This window comes from Chrysemys picta, chromosome 3 (genome assembly GCF_011386835.1).
Source record: "Chrysemys picta bellii isolate R12L10 chromosome 3, ASM1138683v2, whole genome shotgun sequence".
Taxonomy (NCBI): Eukaryota; Metazoa; Chordata; order Testudines; family Emydidae; genus Chrysemys; species Chrysemys picta.
In genome coordinates this window covers 18,670,756-18,692,532 of record NC_088793.1, presented here as the reverse complement: position 1 = coordinate 18,692,532, position 21,777 = coordinate 18,670,756, and the positions used below count along the sequence as shown (strand labels likewise).

Genomic DNA, 21,777 nt, shown 5'->3' with positions numbered 1-21,777 from the left:
GACCCCACCTCCTTCCTGTTCAAATGTTTAATCGCTCTCACTGCTAGGAAACTGTGTCTTATTTCAAGGTTGAATTTATTTAACTTCAGCTTCCAGCCACTGGCTCTTGTTATGCCTTTGTCAACAAGGTTGAGACGCTCTCCTCCTCTGCCACCCTACCCTGGCCCTGCTATCAGCTCTCTTTTCTATGTGCAAGGATCTACATACAGTCAAGTCACATCTCAGGCTTCTCATCGATGAGCTGAATGGCTTAAACTCCTTAAGCCTCACATGATAAGCCTTGTTTTCCAGCCTTCTGGTCATTATTGTGGCCCTCCTTTGAACTTTCTCTATTATTTCCACATCCTTCTTGAATTGTGGACACCAGGGCTGGACACACTATTTTCTTATCAATGGTATGTTCAGAGGCAAAGATCACTTCTCTACTTGGGTTACCTAGAGAGGTGGTGGAATCTCCTTCCTTAGAGGTTTTTAAGGTCAGGCTTGACAAAGCCCTGGCTGGGATGATGTAGTTGGGGATTAGGTCCTGCTTTGAGCAGGGGGTTGGACTAGATGACCTCCTGAGGTCCCTTCCAACCCTGATATTCTATGATTCTACTTGACAGTCCCCTTTCTGTACATCCAAGGATCGCATTAGCCTTTTTTGCCACAGCATTGCACTACAGCAGTGGTTCTCAAACTTTTGTACTGGTGACCCCTTTCACATAGCAAGCCTCTAAGTGCAACCCCCTTATAAATATATTAAAAAGTGTTTTTAATTTAACACCATTATAAATGCTGGAGGCAAAGCAGGGTTTGGGGTGGAGGCTGACAGCTCACGACCCCCCATGTAATAACCTCATGACCCCCTGAGGGTCCCAACCCCCAGTTTGAGAACCCCTGCACTACAGGGCTGTGCAGGCAACTTTCATTACATTGACATAAAACTGGAATAACCGAGGCATAATCAGATCCCGTGTGCTCATTTTCAAAAAGTCAGAGCAGAAAAGTGCGTCACAGCCTGTTTTTTACCCCCTGAATCCTTATCACCAAGTGGTTGAGCCAGGAATCCTTGATTAATATTTGTTTACATTATGTTGGTCTCACTGAGATGCGTTATCTAAAGTCCGTGCAATTTCCCCCACCTACCCTTACAGCAAACTCTCCCATGAATTATTGTTGTGCATGGGCGTGTGTTTCTTACAGTCATTGTGTTTTCTGTTTGAAACAAACATTGTCTGCTCACCAGTCATATTATAACCCTGTCAGAAGTCACGTTTTAGGCAATGAATAAAAGCATGGAGGCAAAGCCAGTCCATATTGACGGACAGGAAAGAACAGTGAACTGCAAAAGAAAGTTCGCACTTAAATTATGGCTTTAGGCTCCAGAAATCTGGTCTCTTAAAATAAATGCACAGTTGATACTGTTAGATTTAAAGACCTTGGGCCAGATCCTAGTGTAACTCTGTCATGGAGTGTGGGGGAGTCAGGGTCCTGCACCACCCTCTTCCTGCGATTCACCGTGACTCTCAGCCAGCCAGTAAAATGGAAGGTTTATTAGATGACAGGAACACAGTCCCAAGCAGAGCTTGTAGGTACAACCAGGACCCCTCAGTCAGGTCCCTCTGGGGGGCAGGGAGCTTAGACCCACTAACCCTGGGGTTCCCTCCGTTTCCCCAGACCGCTCCAAACTGAAACTCCCTCCAGCCGTCTCACCCAGCCTTCCCCCGGCTCCTCCTCCACCCTTTGTCCAGTTTCCTGGGCAGAAGGTGTCACCTGGCCCCATCCTCCTCCTGGCTCAGGTTACAGGCTCAGCTATCGTCCCTCAAGTAAAGTCACACCCTGCTATCCCATCCCCCATGCAGACAGTCCCAGTAAAACTAGACGACATTCCCAGGTCAGTCCGCCCCGCTCCCTACTGCGTCACAACCTCCACTGACGCCAAATGAGCTATGCAGAATTGCGACCAGCTGTCAATCCGGTCCCTTGATCCAATGGCCAGTTACAGCAAGCGCTTGGCGACTAACCGATGTTTCAGTTCACTGACAAGCCCAAAATTAAAAAAAAAAGTTTGGGGGCAACCCCAAACCAACATTTTTAAAAATTTTCAGTGAATCAAAAAGCAGCACAAAAGTAAGGTTTCATTCATCCCAAAATGAAACATGTAATGTCAATTTCAGGCATTTTTAGCTTAAAAAAGAAAAGAAAAGAAAAGAAATTAAGGAGGAGGAAGTGATGCCCATGTGCTCCTTATACCCAAGAGCCTGGGGGTTAGGGCATTCAGCTGGGATGTGGGAGACACTCTGGGGCACAGACTTGAACGGGGATCTCACACATCTCACATGACTGTCCTAACCGCAGTGTTATTGACTATAAGAGGGACTCCACTCTTTTCTCCTCATTGCTTTTGTGGATGGTGCCTACTTCCCCTTATGACGTTAGCCTGGAAAATCAAAACATTTCATTTTAGAAACTTCAAAATGGGTCATTCTGATCATTCCAAAACTTTTGGTGTGTTGGTTTTCAACTAAGCCAATTTGCCCAACTCGGCACCTGTGTGTGAAATGAAGCAATCAACCCAAATCAGCATTTCTAGGCAAGAGAAAAGCTTCAGCTGAAAATTTTTGCCCCTCTCAAGTCACAACCCTTTGTGTAGTAAGGGCCAGATTTTAAAGGTATTTAGGCGCCTTGTGTGATTTTTTTTTTTATAGCACCTCGGTGTCTAACTCCTCTTGATTTCAATTTCTAGGAGAGTTAGGTACCGAGGCATTGTTGAACAACCTTGTAGATGCCTATCTGCATGTTTAGGTACCTCAATGCCTTTAAAAAGCTGGACTTAAGTCTCTAGCTTCTCCTAATTCCTCTCTCCCTGCTTTTCTTTCCTCTCAGGTGCTGGCACCATAGACTTTTCCCCATGCATGTCTGAGAGAGAAAATAGCTCAATAAGTACCAGGAGCAATAAGCATGGCAGCCAATAGGCACTTAGATACATGGTGATGGGTATCTCAGAAAATAAATGGACAATTGAAATCAGAACATTGGCCACTGTTCGCATAGCTGAGACTGCTGGCGTAGGTGCAGAATGCTGGCAATCCCTATTTAAGTTGATGGGAGATGAGGGCACTTGGCACTTGTAGGAATGAGCTCATACGTTCCCGGGCTACTCAGACAACACTAAAAACAACGAGGAGTCCTTGTGGCACCCTAGAGACTAACACATTTATTTGGGCATAAGCTTTCATGGGCTAAAACCCACTTCATCGGATGCATGGAGTGAAAAAAACAGTAAGCAGAATATATATTATAGCACATGAAAAGATGGGTGTTGCCTTACCAAGTCGGGGGTCAGTGCTAACGAACCAATTCAAGTAAGGTGAAAGTGGCCTATTCTCAACAGTTGACAAGAAGGGGTGAATACCAAGGGAGGGAAAATTACTTTTGTAGTACTAATGAGGCCAATGAAATCAAGGTGGCCCATTTCCAACAGCTGACAAGAAGGTGTGAGTATCAGCAGAGGGAAAATTACTTTTTGTAGTGACCCATCCACTCCCAGTTTTTATTCAGGCCTAATTTGATGGTGTCCAGTTTGCAAATTAATTCCAGTTCTGCAGTTTCTTGTTGGAGTCTGTTTTTGAAGTTTTTTTGTTGAAGAATTGCCACTTTTAAGTTTGTTATTGAGTGTCCAGGGAGATTGAAGTGTTCTTGGTGAGGAATAAGGGGTGGGGTGGGTTAGTGGGCTACACCCTCGCTTTATTAGATTATGATGGTCCACTGTGGGGATGTGGGGTGTACGTGGAGGGGGTGCATGAAACAGTCACTCGCCATACAACCTCCATGTAAGGCCCATCACAATCACAGTTCTTCTTCGAGTGCTTGCTCATATCCATTCCATTAGGTGTGTGCGCGCCGCGTGCACGATCGTCGGAAGATTTTTACCCTAGCAACACCGGCGGGTCGGCTGTGGAGCCCCCTAGAGTGGCGCCTTCATGGCGCTGAATATATACCCCAGCCGACCCGGCGCCCCCCCAGTTCCTTCTTACCGCCCCTGACGGTCGTTGGAACTGTGGAGCGCTGCTTAGCTGTTCTCCACTCTCCCTAGCTTACTTCATTATTCGTAGTTATAGTTATAGTTATAGTCCTAGTGTTGTAGTTTTAAAAGTTGTCTAGTTGTTTTAATAGTTCAGGGGATTAAGGGGGTCGTCTCCCCCTTTCTCCCCCGGCCGCGGGGCCGGGCTCATGCCCAACGCTCCCGGCTTCAAGCTGTGCGCCTCCTGCGCTAAGCCTATGCCCACGAGCGACCCGCACGACTCCTGTCTGAAGTGCCTGGGAGAGTCCCATCAAACAGATAAGTGCAAGATCTGTAAGGCCTTCAGACCAAGGACCAAGAAGGAGCGGGACTTTCGGCTCCGGCAACTCCTGATGGAGGCGGCACTTACTCCGGACGCTCCATCCACAAGTCAAGCCCCGGCACCTTGCGCCTCGGTGCGCAGTGCCCCGGCGGCACCGGCCATGACGACCACGCGAGTGGCGTCAGATGAGCCTTCCCGGCACCGGACCTCGTCGGCACCGCAAGCACGGCAAGTGCCTCGGCGCCGGTCATTATCCCCAGGGCATAAGAAAGCCCATAAGACGGGGACTTCCGTGCCGAAGACGCTGGCTCCCCCAGTGCCGGGGGTAGAGCCGCGTACGCCGGTGGAGCACCGGAAACAGGTGCCTCCAGCACCGTCGACTCCGGCGCCGAGGCCGTTGAGTCCGGTGCAGACGGCGTCTCCACCGAGGCCGGCGGTGATACAGTGCCTCCCGTCGACGCCAGAGACCTTCGCGGCGGCGAGAGACTTAATAGCTCTCACGGAGCCGGCACCGCCTCAACCACCGGCACCGACGGCACCGTTGACTCGCCCGGTCCAGTCGAGGGGGAAACCTGCCTTGATGCGCCCTCCATCACAAGGGCTGGAACCTCGGCACCGATCCAGGTCCCGAAGCAGGTCCCCACGCCGCTCGCAGTCCCGGCACCGAGTATCGTCTCGGCACCGGTCGTACTCGCGGCCAAGATCTTCTTCGCGGCACCGCTCTACGTCTCGGCACCGCTATGATCGTCGGCACCGATCAACGTCGAGACGTAGTTCTCGGCACCGCCACGGTCGACGCTCGACGTCGAGGGGCCGCTCCCGGCACCGGGCATATTCCAGGTCCTCGTCGAGGTCCAGATCCGACTCCCGGCACCGACGAGGTCATCGGCACCGGTCGCGGTCCCGGCACCGATCGCCGGCACCGCGCAGAGATAGGTCATCTCCAGACCGGCACCGTGCGGCACCACAGCCCACGGGGCTCGTTTCATCTCTCTCGGCACCGCCATGGCCGTCAAGATCGGTGTCTCGCTCCTCGGAGGACCTGTCGAGATCGGCATATCCCCCTCAAGGGCAAGCCGAGGAACGAAACTTGGGCCATTGGCAGGAGATGGCAGAGGACCACTCTCATGGACCATCTCACTGGTCGTTTTGGACCCCGTGGGCGTACCATCAGGCGCAAGGGGCTCCAATAGCTTCGACCTCTCGCTCGGGTCACTCCGTTAGAAGGGCCCCGGAGTCCACCATCTCTCGGCCTCCGCCAGGGGGCATGGAGGCTTCAGTGTCCACACCACCCGACACCATGGACCCAAGTGCAGGTGATGCCCCGGCCCAAGAGCAGGGGGATCAGGACCCCCCCTTGGATCCAGTGCCACCGGAGGCATCCTCTTCCTCCTCTCCGGATGAGGCAGTGGCGGGCACTTCCTGTACGGGTCCCCCTCCGATAGATCTTCGGGCTCACCAGGATCTCCTGCGTAGGATGGCCCGTAATATGGACCTACAGGTGGAGGAGATAGTGGAGGTTCACGACCCGATCGTGAATATCCTTGGAGCAGATGCCCCATCGAGGGTGGCGTTACCTCTGATCCGCACGATCCAAACAAATGCGGATACGATATGGCAAACTCCTGCCTCCATTCCACCCACAGCGAGAGGGGTGGAAAGAAAATACTTTGTCCCGTCGAAGGACTGTGGGTACTTGTATACCCACCCCCAACCGTGTTCACTGGTGGTGGAATCAGTGAATGCACGAGAGCGCCACGGCCAGCAGGCTGCAGCGCCTAAATCAAAAGAGGCTAAGCGGCTCGATCTGTTTGGCCGCAAGGTTTACTCAGCCGGAGGGCTACAACTTAGAGCGGCGAACCAACAGGCGCTACTGAGCCGCTACAATTTCAACTCCTGGAACTCTATGGGGAAGTTTAAGGAGTTGATTCCCCAAGAGTCCAGGGAGGAGTTTGGAGCCATGGTAGAGGAGGGCAAGAAGGTGGCTCGGACCTCCTTGCAAGCCTCCTTGGACATTGCAGACTCAGCGGCGAGGACCCTGGCTTCGGGTATCGCTATGCGCAGGATCTCCTGGCTTCAGGTTTCGGGTTTGCCTCCGGAGCTGCAGCAAACCCTACAAGATCTGCCTTTTGAGGGTCATGGATTGTTCTCGGATAAGACGGACTCTCGCCTGCAGAGCCTCAAGGACTCGAGAACAATCATGCGCTCCCTGGGGATGCATGTTGTGGGCCCCCAGCGCAGGCCGTTTAGGCCGCAGCCTCAGCGCTTCTACCCCCCCCCGCCTCGTCAGAGACAGGACTCGGCCCGGAGGCGAGGGCGAGGTGGTAGAAGAAGGTGGACCGGCCCTCAACCTGGCCAGAACCAGGGGCCACCTAGACCACCTTCAGGCCCCAGGCAGAACTTTTGAAGGTGCGGTCGAGGACGGCGCCCCACTCATCCCCCAGGATCCAGCCCCCTCCTTTCGGGATCGCCTCTCCCACTTCCACCGTGCTTGGTCCCTTATAACTTCGGACCGTTGGGTCCTCCGCACGGTGGAGAGGGGATACGCTATCCAGTTTTCTTCATTTCCCCCCTCCTCCCCCCCTTCCCCGTCCCTCTTCAGGGACCCTTCTCACGAGCAACTTCTTATACAGGAAGTCTCTACGCTCCTCGCCATGGGGGCTATAGAGGAGGTTCCAGTGGATTTAAGGGGCAGGGGATTCTATTCCCGTTACTTCCTCATCCCCAAGTCCAAAGGAGGTCTGCGACCCATCTTGGACTTGCGCGGACTCAACAAATTCGTAGTAAAGTTGAAGTTCCGCATGGTCTCTCTGGGGGCCATTATCCCTTCCCTCGATCCTGGAGACTGGTTTGCCGCCCTCGACATGAAAGACGCATACTTTCACATTGCTATTTACCCGCCTCACAGACGCTTCCTCCGATTCGTGGTAAACAGGGTGCACTACCAATTTGCAGTCCTTCCCTTCGGCCTATCTTCGGCCCCACGGGTCTTCACGAAATGTATGGCTGTCGTGGCAGCGTACCTTCGTCGGCAAGGGATACAAGTGTTCCCGTACCTAGACGACTGGCTGGTACGCGGTCGCACCAAGGAACAAGTTCGCGATCACGTCCACATAATAGTGCGCACATTCAACAAGTTGGGTATCCTACTCAACAAGGACAAATCCACTCTAGAACCTACCCAGAGAATAGAATTCATCGGTGCGGTTCTAGACTCCAGACGCGCACAAGCCATCCTGCCAGACAATCGCTTTTGCACCATCACGAGCCTCATCCAAGGACTCAAGGCCTTCCCAACTACCACGGTGAGGTCGTGCCTTACCCTGCTGGGTCACATGGCTTCCTGCACGTACGTAACCAGGCATGCCAGACTTCGGCTTCGCCCACTCCAGACCTGGGTGTCATCAATATACCGCCCACATCGGGACAGCCTGAATATGGTGGTCACAATCCCGAACTCGGTCCTGACCTCCCTCACATGGTGGCTAGATCACAATGTGGTTTGCGAAGGGATGCCGTTTCACGCCCCACAACCCTCTCTGCATCTGGTCACAGACGCTTCATCTCTGGGTTGGGGCGCCCATCTCAACGAGCACCATACCCAGGGCCTGTGGACTGCACCTCAGCTAGCCCTACACATCAATGTTCGGGAACTGATGGCGGTGCGCCTGGCGTGCCAGGCATTTCTCAATCTCCTACGGGGCCGCTGTGTGTTAGTTCTCACCGACAACACCACGGCCATGTTTTACATCAACAAGCAAGGAGGAGCACGTTCGTCAATTCTATGCCAAGAGGCCATTCGCCTGTGGGACTTCTGCATCGCCCACTCAATCCATCTCACGGCATCGTTCCTCCCTGGAGTCCAGAACACTTTAGCGGACCGACTCAGCAGGTCCTTTCAAACGCACGAGTGGTCTATCCGTCCGGACATCATACATTCCGTCTTCCAGAAGTGGGGGTTTCCCCAGATAGACCTGTTTGCATCTCGAGACAACAGGAAGTGCCACGTGTTCTGCTCCCTGCAAGGTCGAGCCCCAGGCTCCCTCTCGGATGCGTTTCTCCTTCCCTGGAAAGACCACCTGTTTTATGCCTTCCCTCCGTTTCCTCTGGTCCACAAGGTACTGCTCAAATTGCGCAGAGACCAGGCACAGGTAATTCTGGTCGCTCCAGCGTGGCCGAGACAACATTGGTACACCACGCTGCTGGAACTCTCGGTTCAGACACCGATCCCGCTTCCGTTGTATCCGGATCTCATCACGCAGAACCACGGCCGGCTGCGTCACCCCGACCTGCAATCACTCCACCTCACGGCGTGGCTGCTCCATGGTTCACCCAGGCAGAGCAACAGTGTTCACACTCTGTCCAACAGATTCTGCTGAACAGTAGGAAGCCTTCAACACGGACCACATACTTGGCCAAGTGGAAGCGGTTCTCCTGTTGGTGCGAACAACGAGCCACGTCCCCATTGCACGCACCTATTCCTCTTATTTTGGAATATCTCCTCTCCCTAAAACAGCAAGGGTTGGCGATATCTTCAATTAGAGTTCACCTGGCCGCTATATCGGCCTTCCATCCAGGGGAACTCGCGTCCTCGGTATTCTCTAACCCGATGGTCGTTAGATTCCTCAAGGGCTTAGACCGGATGTACCCACAACAACGTCAGCCCGTTCCGACGTGGGACCTCAACCTGGTTCTCTCCAAGCTCACAGGTCCTCCATTCGAGCCACTGGCCACCTGTTCACTTCTGTACCTGTCCTGGAAGACAGCCTTCCTCGTAGCCATCACCTCAGCAAGGCGCGTTTCTGAACTCAGGGCGCTTACATCCGAGCCCCCTTACACAGTTTTCCACAAGGATAAAGTGCAGCTTCGTCCACATCCTGCCTTTCTCCCTAAAGTGGTTTCTACATTTCATATCAACCAGGATATATTTCTCCCGGTTTTTCACCCTAAACCACATGCTACTCGCCAGGATCAACGTTTGCATTCCCTGGACGTGCGAAGGGCCCTGGCCTTCTATATTGACCGCACAAAGCACTTTAGAAAGACGACGCAACTCTTCGTTGCAGTGGCCGACCGAATGAAAGGATCACCGGTCTCCTCACAACGCCTATCCTCCTGGATTACGTCTTGCATCCGGACTTGCTACGACCTGGCAGGTGTCTCAGTACCACACCTCACCGCTCACTCCACGAGGGCCCAAGCTTCCTCGACGGCTTTCCTGGCGCAAGTTCCGATCCAGGACATTTGTAGAGCTGCGGTTTGGTCGTCAGTCCACACGTTTACGGCTCACTATGCACTAGTGCAGCAGTCCAGGGACGATGCTGCCTTCGGATCAGCAGTTTTGCACACAGCAATGTCTCACTCCGACCCCACCACCTAAGTTGGGCTTGGGAGTCACCTAATGGAATGGATATGAGCAAGCACTCGAAGAAGAAAAGACGGTTACTCACCGTTGTAACTGTTGTTCTTCGAGATGTGTTGCTCATATCCATTCCAAACCCGCCCCCCGTCCCCACTGTCGGAGTAGCCGGCAAGAAGGAACTGAGGGGGCGCCGGGTCGGCTGGGGTATATATTCAGCGCCATGAAGGCGCCACTCTAGGGGGCTCCACAGCCGACCCGCCGGTGTTGCTAGGGTAAAAATCTTCCGACGATCGTGCACGCGGCGCGCACACACCTAATGGAATGGATATGAGCAACACATCTCGAAGAACAACAGTTACAACGGTGAGTAACCGTCTTTTCTTGCATTCTTCTGGGTGCAAAGACTGCATGGAGAACTCCTGAGGGCATTCTGCGCCAAAAAAAAAAAATTCTGTGCACAATATTTTAAAATTCTGCAAAATTTTGCAAAGTTTATTTGTCAGATGAATGTGGAGGCTCCAGCATGGCACTGGGGAGCACAGGCCACTGGCTGTACAGAGGTGGGAGATCACTGTGCAGCTCCACCCCACCGGGACACGGAATCAGTGGTGAGGCTGCACCCAACCCTGACACAACACAAGGACTGGGCCTGCCCCAGAAATACCCCAGTGTTCTGCCCCTCTGTGCCAGATGCACCAGGCTCAGCAAGGCAGGATCCAAGTGTGGAGGGGCTTAGTGTAGGGGATTCCGGGTGTAGGTTGAGCGGGTTCTGTGTGGGGCAATCGGGATGCGGGTGGCTCAGTGGGGGATTCAGGTGTGTGAGGGGGAATCTGGATGCACAGGGGCTTGTTGGGGGGGGGTTCTGGGTGCAATGGTAATGGGACTCTGCCAGGGGGTCCAGGTGATGGTGGTTGGGGCTCAGCAGGGTGGGGTCTGGGGGGGGATAGAGCTCAGCAGGGGGGTCTGGATGTGGGGAGCTCAGTGTGGGGGCTCTGGTGTGGGGGGAGTGGGGCTCAGTGGGGTGGGGATCCAGGTGCAGTGGTTGGGGCTCGGTGGGCTCAGGATCTGGGTGTGGGTGGCTCGTCAGGGTGGTCCAGGTGCAGGGGGAGTGGGTCTTATCGGGGCGGGTTTCTGAGTGTGGGGTGGTGGTGATGAAGCACAGTGGGAGGGTCTGAGTATGAGGGGGTCTGTATGCATGGGGGTTGAGCTCCCTGTACAGGGATCCCTCCCCCTGAAGCTTAGGAGTGATGGGTGCAGGAAACACCGGGGTGGGGAAAGTTTGCAGAGCTTCCTACAGCTGGGGGAGAAATCTGGGGGTGAGTCTGACCCGGTCCCGGATGCTATGCAGGGGAAGAGGAAGTCCTGTCCTCCCCAGCCCAGCCAGGACTAGCAGTTGAGTCTGGCACAGGGTAGGAGCCACCAGCCAGGTCTTCCCCAGTCCTGCCCCCTGCCCCATAGAGATTGACCTCTCTGCCGGCTGCTCTGGGCCCCCGAAACATACTGCTGGGGAGGGTCACATGACCGCTCTTGTGGCTTCCCTTTGTTTCCCCCTCAGAAAGTGGAGTGCCAAGCCCGGAGCCCCTCCCCCATTCTGCCCCTTCCCCCACAGCCCCTCTCCGGTTCCAATCCCCGTTCTGCCCCCACTCTGCCTCTTTCCCCCAAGGCCCCGCCCCTTGCTCACTCCTTCCCCCTGCTCCGGTGCTGCGGCCTCAAGACCAGAAAAGCTCTGTGACCCCACCACAGCCCTGGGGCCACGGCAGGGAGCACGAGCTCCTCCAACCCCAGAGGCATGGTTGGGGGAGATTTTTCCAGGGGCCCCAAATCCTCCACTGCCTCCCCTCCCGGTGGTATGAGGTTTGGAGAGGCTTAGCCTCTCTCAGCCTCCATTACGCACCACCCTTGGGGGCAAGCAATGGGGCCTCTCTCCCATATGTGGTACCCAAATGTTCATGGGGAAAGCCATTCCCAACCTTACCGGTCTCTGGGCAATCACTTTGGCTGCCCTTCTAGACCAGTTCATTAACCTCCTCTGCCCCTGGCGACACTTCAGGCACAGTGGCCATCCTGCAATTCGCCCACCTGACCCTTCTGACTGGGCTCACAGAGCAGGCAGGGCAGGTTACTCTTGCTCCAGACAGTAAAACTGCCCCAGGTTTGCACAGTGGTGAAGGTAGGGGCTGTCAGCAGCACGGTGTTCCCAAATGCCATACTGAGCATTCGGTTCACTATTAATTCCCAACACCAGCAAACCGTGAAACTAACAAAGCTGGGCTAAACCACTCCACGCTCACTTGCTGGTATGTCGCAGCCCCAGCCTTTCATCGGTTCTTGCACCTTTTCAGTTTAAGCTCGCTAAGGCTGAGTGCCACTTTATCTGTGTTTGTGCAGCACCAAGCACAACCGATTGTAATCTTTGGCCCTGTGACCCTTACAGAAATGCTTACAAATAATACCAGCTGACTCAGAGACCAGGTTATCACCTATTGACTCATTAACAACCCTTCCTGTAGCGCATGAAATTTCTCTTGGTTTCCTTCATCCAAATAGTGACCCAGCCAGATCTCTCTGAAGTTGTAAAATCTGGCATGATTACAGCCTCCGGTGATGTGATTGTAATTTATGAATGAGGTGAGGAAAAAAGCACTTAGCAGTGTGATTAGGAGGCGTGACTGGCCACCAGCCCTGACATCGCCTGTTGAGTACGTACCCGATGCTTTGACATTGGATTTAATGGTGCAGTTTTTTCACAGGTGCTTATGAAGTCCAGTTACAAAGTTGCATTTTGTGTATACATTAGGCAGAGCTTTGTAAGCACCTGGCAGTCTGTTCCCTAAAAGCATGAGCCCCTGGGAAGGCTGAGGTCAGGCCATTGTTAAACATAGACTTTGCCGACAGTAGTGCATCGCAGCCTGCAATGATGCTGTGATGTATCATGTACCTGTAAATATTCCTGTTACACATGGGGCTGCTCGAACTCTGTGAATCATTGAAAAGCAACCAGCCTGCTGGCCTATCAGTGTAACTTTCATATTCTTTCCCCTTGGTGATTAAATCAAAGGCAGTAAATATCATTCCATTGCAATTTCATAAAGAAGAGCACCCCGGGGCAGCTGGCCAGCCCTCATTTTTGTCAGGTTAGTTACCACTTTCATGACACCTTGTTTAATCCAAACAAATACTATGAGTAATGCTGGCAGAACAAGTTAAGCCACTTGCTGGAGCAATGTGCAGAAAAGGGGCTGGAGACTTTGATCACAGGTAGGGAAAAAATAATATACTTACTTGGTAAGAGGTATCAGGAAACGATGCCTTAAAATGCCTAGCATGTTGTCTACTGTAACAGTGCCACTGAGGTTGCTTTGAAAGGAGTCCCAGTCACAAACCCCAGCCATTCTCCATGCAGCAATGATAACCTGGCCAGTTCATTGAACATCCTGCATTGGGAGCAGGCAGACAGCTAGTGGAAGGGAGAAAGACTTTTAAGACGGCACGAGTTGAATTCAGGGAGCTTTCCTCAGGGAAAACTGGACAGGTAAAGCAGATTACACACCTGGGTTTCATTTACAGCCTTTTCATCTGAAAGAAACGTTAAGCTGGGTTTGTAAGAGGCACTTTAAAGACTCAGTGACACTTCTGACAAACTCTCAGAAGTTGGGAATGAAGAAGAGCGGCTCTCAGCTCATGGAAAGTCAAATTATCCTCTCCCAGCTCAGGTTGGTTCCCTGGTGTATGTTTTCTAGGGTTATTTTATATCCGCGAGCCAAATTTGTTTTCAGCCAGTGATTTGACAGCAAACTGTCAAATGCTGTAGTGCAGGAGACAGAGCTGGAAGCAAAGTTGGGTCTTTTTGCTTTCTTAGCTGTTGCAGCTTAGAGATGTGTGGATGAAAGAGTACAGACACCTTGCCAGCCAAGGCATCTGCATCAGCCTTGGAGTGAGGGCTGGTTGAATATTTCCCACTGAAACTTTTTTCAACCTAAAATTGGGGGTTTGCTCTAATGCGTGGAAACTGTCTGCTTTTCTTGAAAACATTGAATGTGTTGTTGGATTATCAGTGTGTGGTTGCTGAAAATCAAAAACAAGCTCAGGTTTCTATCTCTGGGTTTTGCAGTGAACAGTTGAAATGTTCTGCTGGAAATTCTGACAGAAGCAACTTTTTGGTTTGGCAGGACTTTAGTTGCCCGCCTTCACAATGTGAGAAACGCAGAAAGAAAGTTTGTGAGAGAAAGTAGGAAGGACTAAGGAACTCAAAATTAAAGTGATTAGAGATTGTTTAAACCTTGTTTGAATTGCCTTTGGGGCAAGACTAAGCAGAGTTAGATCTAAACAACTATGGGGGGGTCAGGGAATGTCTAGGGTGGGGGAAAGAAGAAAGAAAGAAATTACTGATGTTTACTATGTTCTCCCATCATGCTCTCAGTCTCCAAGGGTGTTAGTCTCTTTCACTATATTTGTCACGCTGACACAGTGGCTCAGAAATGTTTTATTACCTCTAGCCACTGTTTTTTTATAATGTACATATAAAACATGATTGCTGCTGAGATCACTTAAAAGCTACCTTGAAACACAAACCTACAGGGGACTTACCACAGACCCAACAGGCTGCTTGAGAGAGAAGCTTCATGCTCTGCAGAAATAATACTTTTGCGCTAAGTTTCATTTCATGCTATCCCAGCACAAAGGATCTGATGTGACAGGCGACTTTTGCTGTGATAACCAATAGTACAGGCCTGCACAACATACGGCCCGCGGGCCGCATGTGGCCCTTGTGGGCTCACTGTGCGGCCCACGGGGGGCGTGAGTAGGCAAGCGACGGGGTGGGGCAATCCAACTGCTGGCTGGCCAGTGGGCAGGTGGGTGGGGTGGTGAAGAGGCCAGTGGCAGGCTGGGGAGTGAGGGTGAGCCAGCGGCAGGGGGCGGGAGAACCAGCAGAAGGTAAGAGGCCAGTGGCGGGCAGGCAGGTGAGCTGGCCGTGGGGTTGGGGGGCTGAAGAGGCGAGCGGGTGGGCAGTGGCGGGTAGGCCAGTGAGCTGGCCGCGGGGTTGGGGGGCTGAGGAGGCAAGCGGGCGGGCAGTGGTGGCGGGGCAGGTGAGCTGGCGGCGGGGGAGGTGGGCTGAGGAGGCGAGAGGCGAGTTGTGGCTGACCTGTTCCACTGATCTTGTCTCTCATAAAAATTGGTCCTTTTTGCTGCTTTTCTCTGGGCTGGGGGTTGTTCCAATGCTGCAAAGAGGGTGTTCCCAAAGGAAGGTGCTTGCTTCTAACCCCTGAGGCCCTCAGTATGTCTGCTCTTCTCTAGTCAGCCCACTTGACAAGTTTGATTGTCCTTGGTCTGGCTCCCATCCCCTCTCCAAGGGTTGCAGCTGTCTGGAGGTGCCTGCCTTCCACACCTTCCTCATTCACACCTCATTCATTCAACAGGGCAATTGATTACAAAGTGGGGGGAAGATCTTATTCTACTTCTAGCAAAAAGACATTTTTCTTTTACCTTAATTATACTACCTTAGGGGCCCGCTATAACATATTACCAAGGTTCAATACAAAGTCATATAAAAGTTATACAAAAATGCATAATGCAGAGATTTATCTACAACTGCATTGATTGACTGCTGTGTGCAGTAATATAGTGACCCCTGGGGCTTTGAATGAGGCTTTATACTTGGGGGGGGCGAGGGGGCAAGCGGCGAGTTGGAGGTGAGTGGGTGGGCAATGGTGGGGGGGCAGGTGAGCCGGCGGCGGGGGAGGGGGGCTAAGGAGGCGAGCGGGTGGGCAGTGGCAGGGGGGCAGGTGAGCTGGCGGCAGAGGGGGGTCTGAGGAGGCGAACGGGTGGGCAGTGGCGGGGGGGCAGGTGAGCCGGCGGCTGAGGAGGCAGGCAGGGGGGCAGTGGCGGGGGGTCCAGTGAGCCAGCGGCAGAGGAGGGGGCTGAGGAGGTGAGCGGCGAGTCATGGCTGACCTGTTCCACTGATCTTGTCTCTCATAAAAATTGGTGCTTTTTGCTGCTTTTCTCTGGGCTGGGGGTGGTCCCAATGCTGCAAAGAGGGTGTTCCCAAAGGAAGGTGCTTGCTTCTAACCCCTGAGGCCCTCAGTATGTCTGCTCTTCTCTAGTCAGCCCACTTGACAAGTTTGATTATCCTTGGTCTGGCTCCCATCCCCTCTCCAAGGGTTGCAGCTGTCTGGAGGTGCCTGCCTACCATGCTTTCCTCATTCACACCTCATTCATTCAACAGGGCAATTGATTACAAAGTGGGGGGAAGATCTTATTCTACTTCTAGCCAAAAAGACATTTTTCTTTTACCTTAATTATACTACCTTAGGGGCCCCAAGGTTCAATACAAAGTCATATAAAAGTTATACAAAAATGCATAATGCAGAGATTTATCTACAACTACATTGATTGACTGCTGTGTGCAGTAATATAGTGACCCCTGGGGCTTTGAATGAGGCTTTATACTTGCGGGGGGTAAGGGGACAAGTGGCGAGTTGGAAGTGAGCGGGTGGGCAAGCGGCGGGTGGGCAAAGAGGCAAGCAGTGAGCCAACAGGGGTTCTACGGGCGGGCATGCGGGTTTCTGGAAGGGGAGGGAGGAGGTGAACGGAGGCGAGTGGTGGGTGGGGGACTGACTAGGAGGAACGCTGCAAGCCAGCGGGGGGTTACAGGGTGAAGAGGAGTGTGATGGTGGGGCCGAGCAGGGGTGTGTGTGTTGTGTTTCGGGGGGGCTGAGCGGCGCTGGGGGGGGATGGGTTCGGCCCTCAGTTGTTTTCTTTGGAGTAATATGGCCCTCGCTGCTTTACGAGTTGTGCAGGCCTGCAATAGTGCAATTAACTTGCTTGTATACCATTGCCTTAATTTTTGCTTAATTTCAGATTTGGTGTAATCCCAGGAAATGTAGATCTATTATTTATTAATGGCATGCTATATAACGTAATGTATTGGAAGGAAACATTATAATAGAGAATATCAAAACAATGCACTTGTTCAGCAGGAAAATAATCTTTCTTACTACACGTTCATATGCAAACAAGAAAGCATACGGCAGCTCTTTGTACCGTCCTGCTCTGAAACAAGATACATTTAGAAATCTGTTTAGATATACTATATAATTAAAATGTACACCTCAGTGTTTACCTAATACATAAATAAATATTTATGTTTGAGTGATAACACAATTAGTATCAGGGAGTAGCCATGTTAGTCTGTATCCACAAAAACAACGAGGATTCCAGTGGCACCTTAAAGACTAACAGATTTATTTGGGCATAAGCTTTCGTGGGTAAAAAAACACTTCAGATGCAACACAATTAGTGCATGTCTCCTTTGGCAAGCTACTAACTGTGCCTACTAAAGATACAGCTAATGGGACATTTGCTCTTAGTTATGTGGCTGCCCTGACGATGTATTTAGAGAAAGATTCTGACCCAGAGTGTTTGTAGTTGCACACAAGATTGTGAATGGAGGAACGGGGAATGCAAAATTTCACAAGGCACTGTTTATGCTCAGCGCGACCGCTATTTTTCATGATGATCAGTATTGGTTCATTGTTTCCTCTCCCCATCTATTTATTTATCCACCTGTGGTTTGTTTCAACTGTAAGCTCTTCAGAGCACGGGATGTCTCTATGTTATATGTTTGCATATCGCATGGAGCCCTGACCTCTGGGTGCCACAACAATACAAATTATTAATTATTATTAGTAGTACTAATAGTAGTAATAATAAATATGCTTCTCTTCTATGTTTTGTGGATGTATGAATGTGCCTACAGTTAACGGCATACATTTCCCCTATATTTCATAGACCTCAAAGAGTTTGGGCGTATGGATTCATAGAATTTGCATGAAGACTACAGAGAGTCTTTCATAAAGTACCATACAGCGTGCAAATGTTTCCATGTGAATTTGTCTGGCCTGCAGCCACAGTGTGTGATGGGCCTGGCAGTGGGATGGGAGAGTACAAGCACTTTCCTAACATTTCATGAAGTGAGGTTTGTTAGTCAGCGAGGGGCACTCTTCCCCTGGAATCAGCACTGAATGGAGGTCCTGGCTTGGTGCGAGGGATGCTGCTTTAAATACTGGTATCGGTGCACAGCATAAGGCACTGGGCTGTGCATTAATGATTTCCATAGGGTCTGGAGAGAAGGATCCACTCAGGACAGCAGCGCCTCGCCATCCATAGGACAGAATGGCAAGTGGGTCCATATAGTTGGGCATCACTGGCCCCACCTCTGTCTTACCAAAATAACCTCCTTATGAGCTGTTCCAGTGGAGTTACTCTGGATTTACACCAGTGTGACTGGCTCTCCTCCAACATCCATTTCCTCTGCGCCTGCCCTCACACCGAGGAGCATCTCAAGCAGAAATCCCATGACCAGCCTGACTTCCTACACTACAAATTCATTCTCTCCTCCTTCAGTTCTGCCGTCTTCCTAGCTAAACAAGTCCACTTTGCCACCTTAATCAGATCTCATGCCTGCAATCCCAGCTGCCTTTTTACCATCTTTGACTCACTCCTCAAACCCTCTGTTCCTCCTGCCTCCACTTTCTCTCCACACAGGATCTTGCCAATTTCTTCCAAGAGAAAATGGGCAAAATAGGACATGATCTCCCCCTCCCCTCACTTGCCCACCTTCCCCCTTTCCTCCTTCTTCCCTGTCACAGACACAGAAGTTTCTTGGCTGCTCTCCTACTGTCCACGTGCCCCTGTGACCCCATCCCATCTCCTGGTCTCCCCCATGCCCACTCACATCTGCTCCCATACTCTTTTCTGAACCTCTCACTCTCCCTTGGCTTTTCCCCTCCCCATACAAACATGCTGTAGTCCTCCCATCTTAATCCCTCTTGGCCCCCACTTGCCTCGCCAACCACTTCCTCATCTCCCTTCTATCTCTAAGCTCATGGACTGCACTACATACAATCACTGTCTGGAGTTCTCCTCCAGTTCCATCCTAGACCCTCTCTAATACAGCTTCTAACCCTAGCACTCCACTGAAACCGCTCTCACCAAAGACTGTAATGACCTCTTCCTAGCTAAATCTCAGAACTAGTTCTCTACCCTCTTCCTCTTTGACCTGTCAGCCACTTCAACACAGTGGGCCATGGTCTTATTCTTGAAATCTTGTCCTCCTTTGGCTTTTGTGGCTCAGTCCTCTCCTGGTTCTCCTCTTACCTCTCTAATCACTCCTTCAGCAAGTGCTTCAGAGAATCCTCCTCATCCCCCTCTCCAGCTTTCCTCAGGGCTCTGCCCTTGGTCCCTTATCTTCTCCATCTACAGCTTATCTCTGAGCAATGTCATCCACAAACACAAATTGACCTGCCCTCTGTGCTGACAACTCACAGATCTACATCTGTACTGCAGCCCTGTCTTCTTCTGTCCAAACTAAAGCCTCAGCCAGTCTCACTGACTTCTCCTCCTGGATGTCGGCTCAAGCTCAACATGGCTAAAACAGAACTCGTAATCTTTCTCCCCAAACCCTCCCTCATCCTCCTTTCTCAAGCCCTATGGACAGCATCACCATCCTGTCTGTCATTCGGGCCCATCACCTGGGGCCACATCTTCCGTTCAGATCTCTGTCATGATACCCAGGCTATGTCTAAATCTTCTTTCTGCATAACATCACCAAGATACAGCCTTTCTTATCCATCCACACAGCTCACTCTGTCCTACAGGCTCTCGTCATCCGACACTACAATTAGTGCCACATCCTGCCCTCTGGCCTTGACAAATGCAATCTTGCCCCTCTCACATCCCCTCAGAAGGCTGCTTCAAGGATCATTGTAGCCTGACACTTTGACTGTGTCTCCCTTCTCTTTGCATCCTTCTGTTGGTTGGCCTGTTCTATTAGGTCAGACATAACCTACTTGACTTCACTTTCAGGGCACTGCCCTCACAGCCTATCCTTACCCTACCTACCATCTCTCATTTGCTATGGAAATGTCAGCTACCACTGCCAATCGGCCCACGATGCCAATGTCCATTGCCCACTTATTAAATTATCAAACAAGTGCCTTCGTACTTGCTCCCACGCTGCCCTTCCCACTTGGGAGAGGCGCCCTGTAAAGGTCAGCAAAGCGACCTCATTATCCACCCTCAATTTGCTCCTCAAAAATCTCTTTTGCCATGATGCTAACAACAGCTAGGCTGCTGGTGTGCAGAGACCACTGCCTGTCATGCTAACCAGTACTATCTCTTTGTTTCCTTGGGCTACCCCATCGGGCTCTATGTATTCGTTGTCTTTTTTCTTCTACTTACATTGTAAGTCCCTTGGAGCAGGGACTGTCTTTTTTTCTGTGTTTGTACAGGACTTTGCACAATGGATCCCTGGTCCCTGACTGGGGTTCATAGGTATTACAGTAATGCAAATAGTAAATAACAACAAAAAAGAGCAGAATTTGGCCCAATAGCTCCAAACTAGTTATGATTACACTGATTCTCCTCTTGCTCACTCCAGTGTAGAGCAGGAGTAACGCCATTGAAGTCAGTGGCGTTACTATAGATGTATACTGGTATAAACAAGAAAATAAACTGCTTATTTTTTTTTCCATAGAAAAGCTTTTTTTTCCCTTATGAAAAAGAGTCTTTAGAAGGAAACAAACATTTGTACAAAAAAAATCCCTCTGTGTTTTCCAATGTTTTGATTAAATGAACCCAACATACTTGGTGTTCGAAATCTGAAAAATTGCTGGGTTTTAATTTTTGTCTCTTCATTCACATCCTGTCCCTTTTTACTGGGAGTGAGTTTTGTTCCTGCCCCTCACAATGCCGTCCTTCTCTATTTTACAAATGTGTATCCCCGTGGATGGCTTCTCCAGGAAAGCAGGCTCATTTCCTCCTTGTCTAGGAAGAAGATCCGGAAACATACCGCGTTGAAAGTGGTGCATTGGCCTTACGTTCATCCTTTACATAGGGGTGAATATAAACACTAGCTTGAAGCTGAGACCTTTTAGAAACTCTTCACTGTTCCTGAACATTATTGTTGTTATTAGCATAATGCCTAGAGGCCCCATTGTGCTAGGTGCTGTACACACACACAGTAAGAAACAGGCTCTGCCCTGAAGAATTTACAGTCTAAATAAACAAGACAAAGAGTGGGAGATGAAACAGAAGCAAAACAAGAGGTGAGGTGACGCAGACAAGGGTGCACAGCAGAGTCAGGAATAGAACCCAGCAGTCCTGAGTCCCATTCAACTTCCCTAGCCACGAGACTAGTCTAGTCTCAACAAGCTAATAACTGCAATGCTGGTCATGAGAATGGCACTCATAGCACATTGCTGGTAAAAACCAGACGCTCTGTCTTGTCCTGGGACTGAAACCTCTTTGGGGCAGGGACCATTTTTTCTTTATCCATTGTGTACAGCACCTGCCAATCCCTGAATGGCACGTCCATGTGCTCCCCAGTATGTATAACAACGATGAAAGGAATCCCTTTCTCTCCCTTGGCAGGTAGCAGAGCTGACACATTTCAGGGAGAAGTAACTTAGAGAATTTTTCACTTGATACAAGCACAAAAAAAGCCAGGGAGCCTTTTAGGGCCAGGATACCCTGGGAAAGGGAGTTGAAGGACAAAGTCATGTGGTAGGAAAGAAAAAAGGAAGTACATTATATAAATAAATATTTCCCCCTCGCTGTGGCTTGTTGCTCACCTAGCACTACAGGGCCCATAATTTGACTGAAAATAGTGCTTTTCAATGGGGTTTATTAGTGATTTTCACTATATAAATCAATAGAAAAATTCCTAACTTTTTGCTGTATTTTTCATTCAGGTTCTGCAATAAAATATTGGGTGAAATGCTGTCCCTGGGCATTACAGTCTTCTGCTTCCTACTTCTAATTGTCACCACATCTACCCATGCATCGATGGAAGTTAATTTTGACCCATTCGTCCATCTCTCAGTAAGTAACCTTCAACTTTTATGGTGGTTTTCAGTTGGTTTATAACAGCGCCTAACTCTGCGATGACCAGATGTTCCGATTTTATAGGGACAGTCCCGATCTTTGAGTCTTTTTCTTATATAGGCTCCTATTACCGCCCACCCCGTCCCAATTTTTCACATTTGCTGTCTGGTCACCCTACCTAACTCTTATATTGCACTTTTCCTT

At 50.8% G+C, this 21,777-nt stretch overlaps 1 protein-coding gene across 7 annotated transcripts in view; it reads left to right on the top strand.

Moving 5' to 3' along the window:
* ADGRF5 (adhesion G protein-coupled receptor F5) overlaps positions 1-21,777 on the top strand; it is an 81,132-nt gene that overhangs the window by 10,926 nt on the left and 48,429 nt on the right. For 6 of the 7 annotated variants that reach the window (XM_008163084.4, XM_024101053.3, XM_042848664.2 and 3 more), the window contains one exon: positions 21,441-21,570. In XM_008163084.4, coding sequence (XP_008161306.2) covers positions 21,441-21,570 — 130 coding nt within the window. Of the gene's footprint in view, positions 1-13,090; positions 13,223-21,440; positions 21,571-21,777 lie in introns of those variants that run through there. The other variant, XM_065587560.1, reaches the window with a different exon arrangement.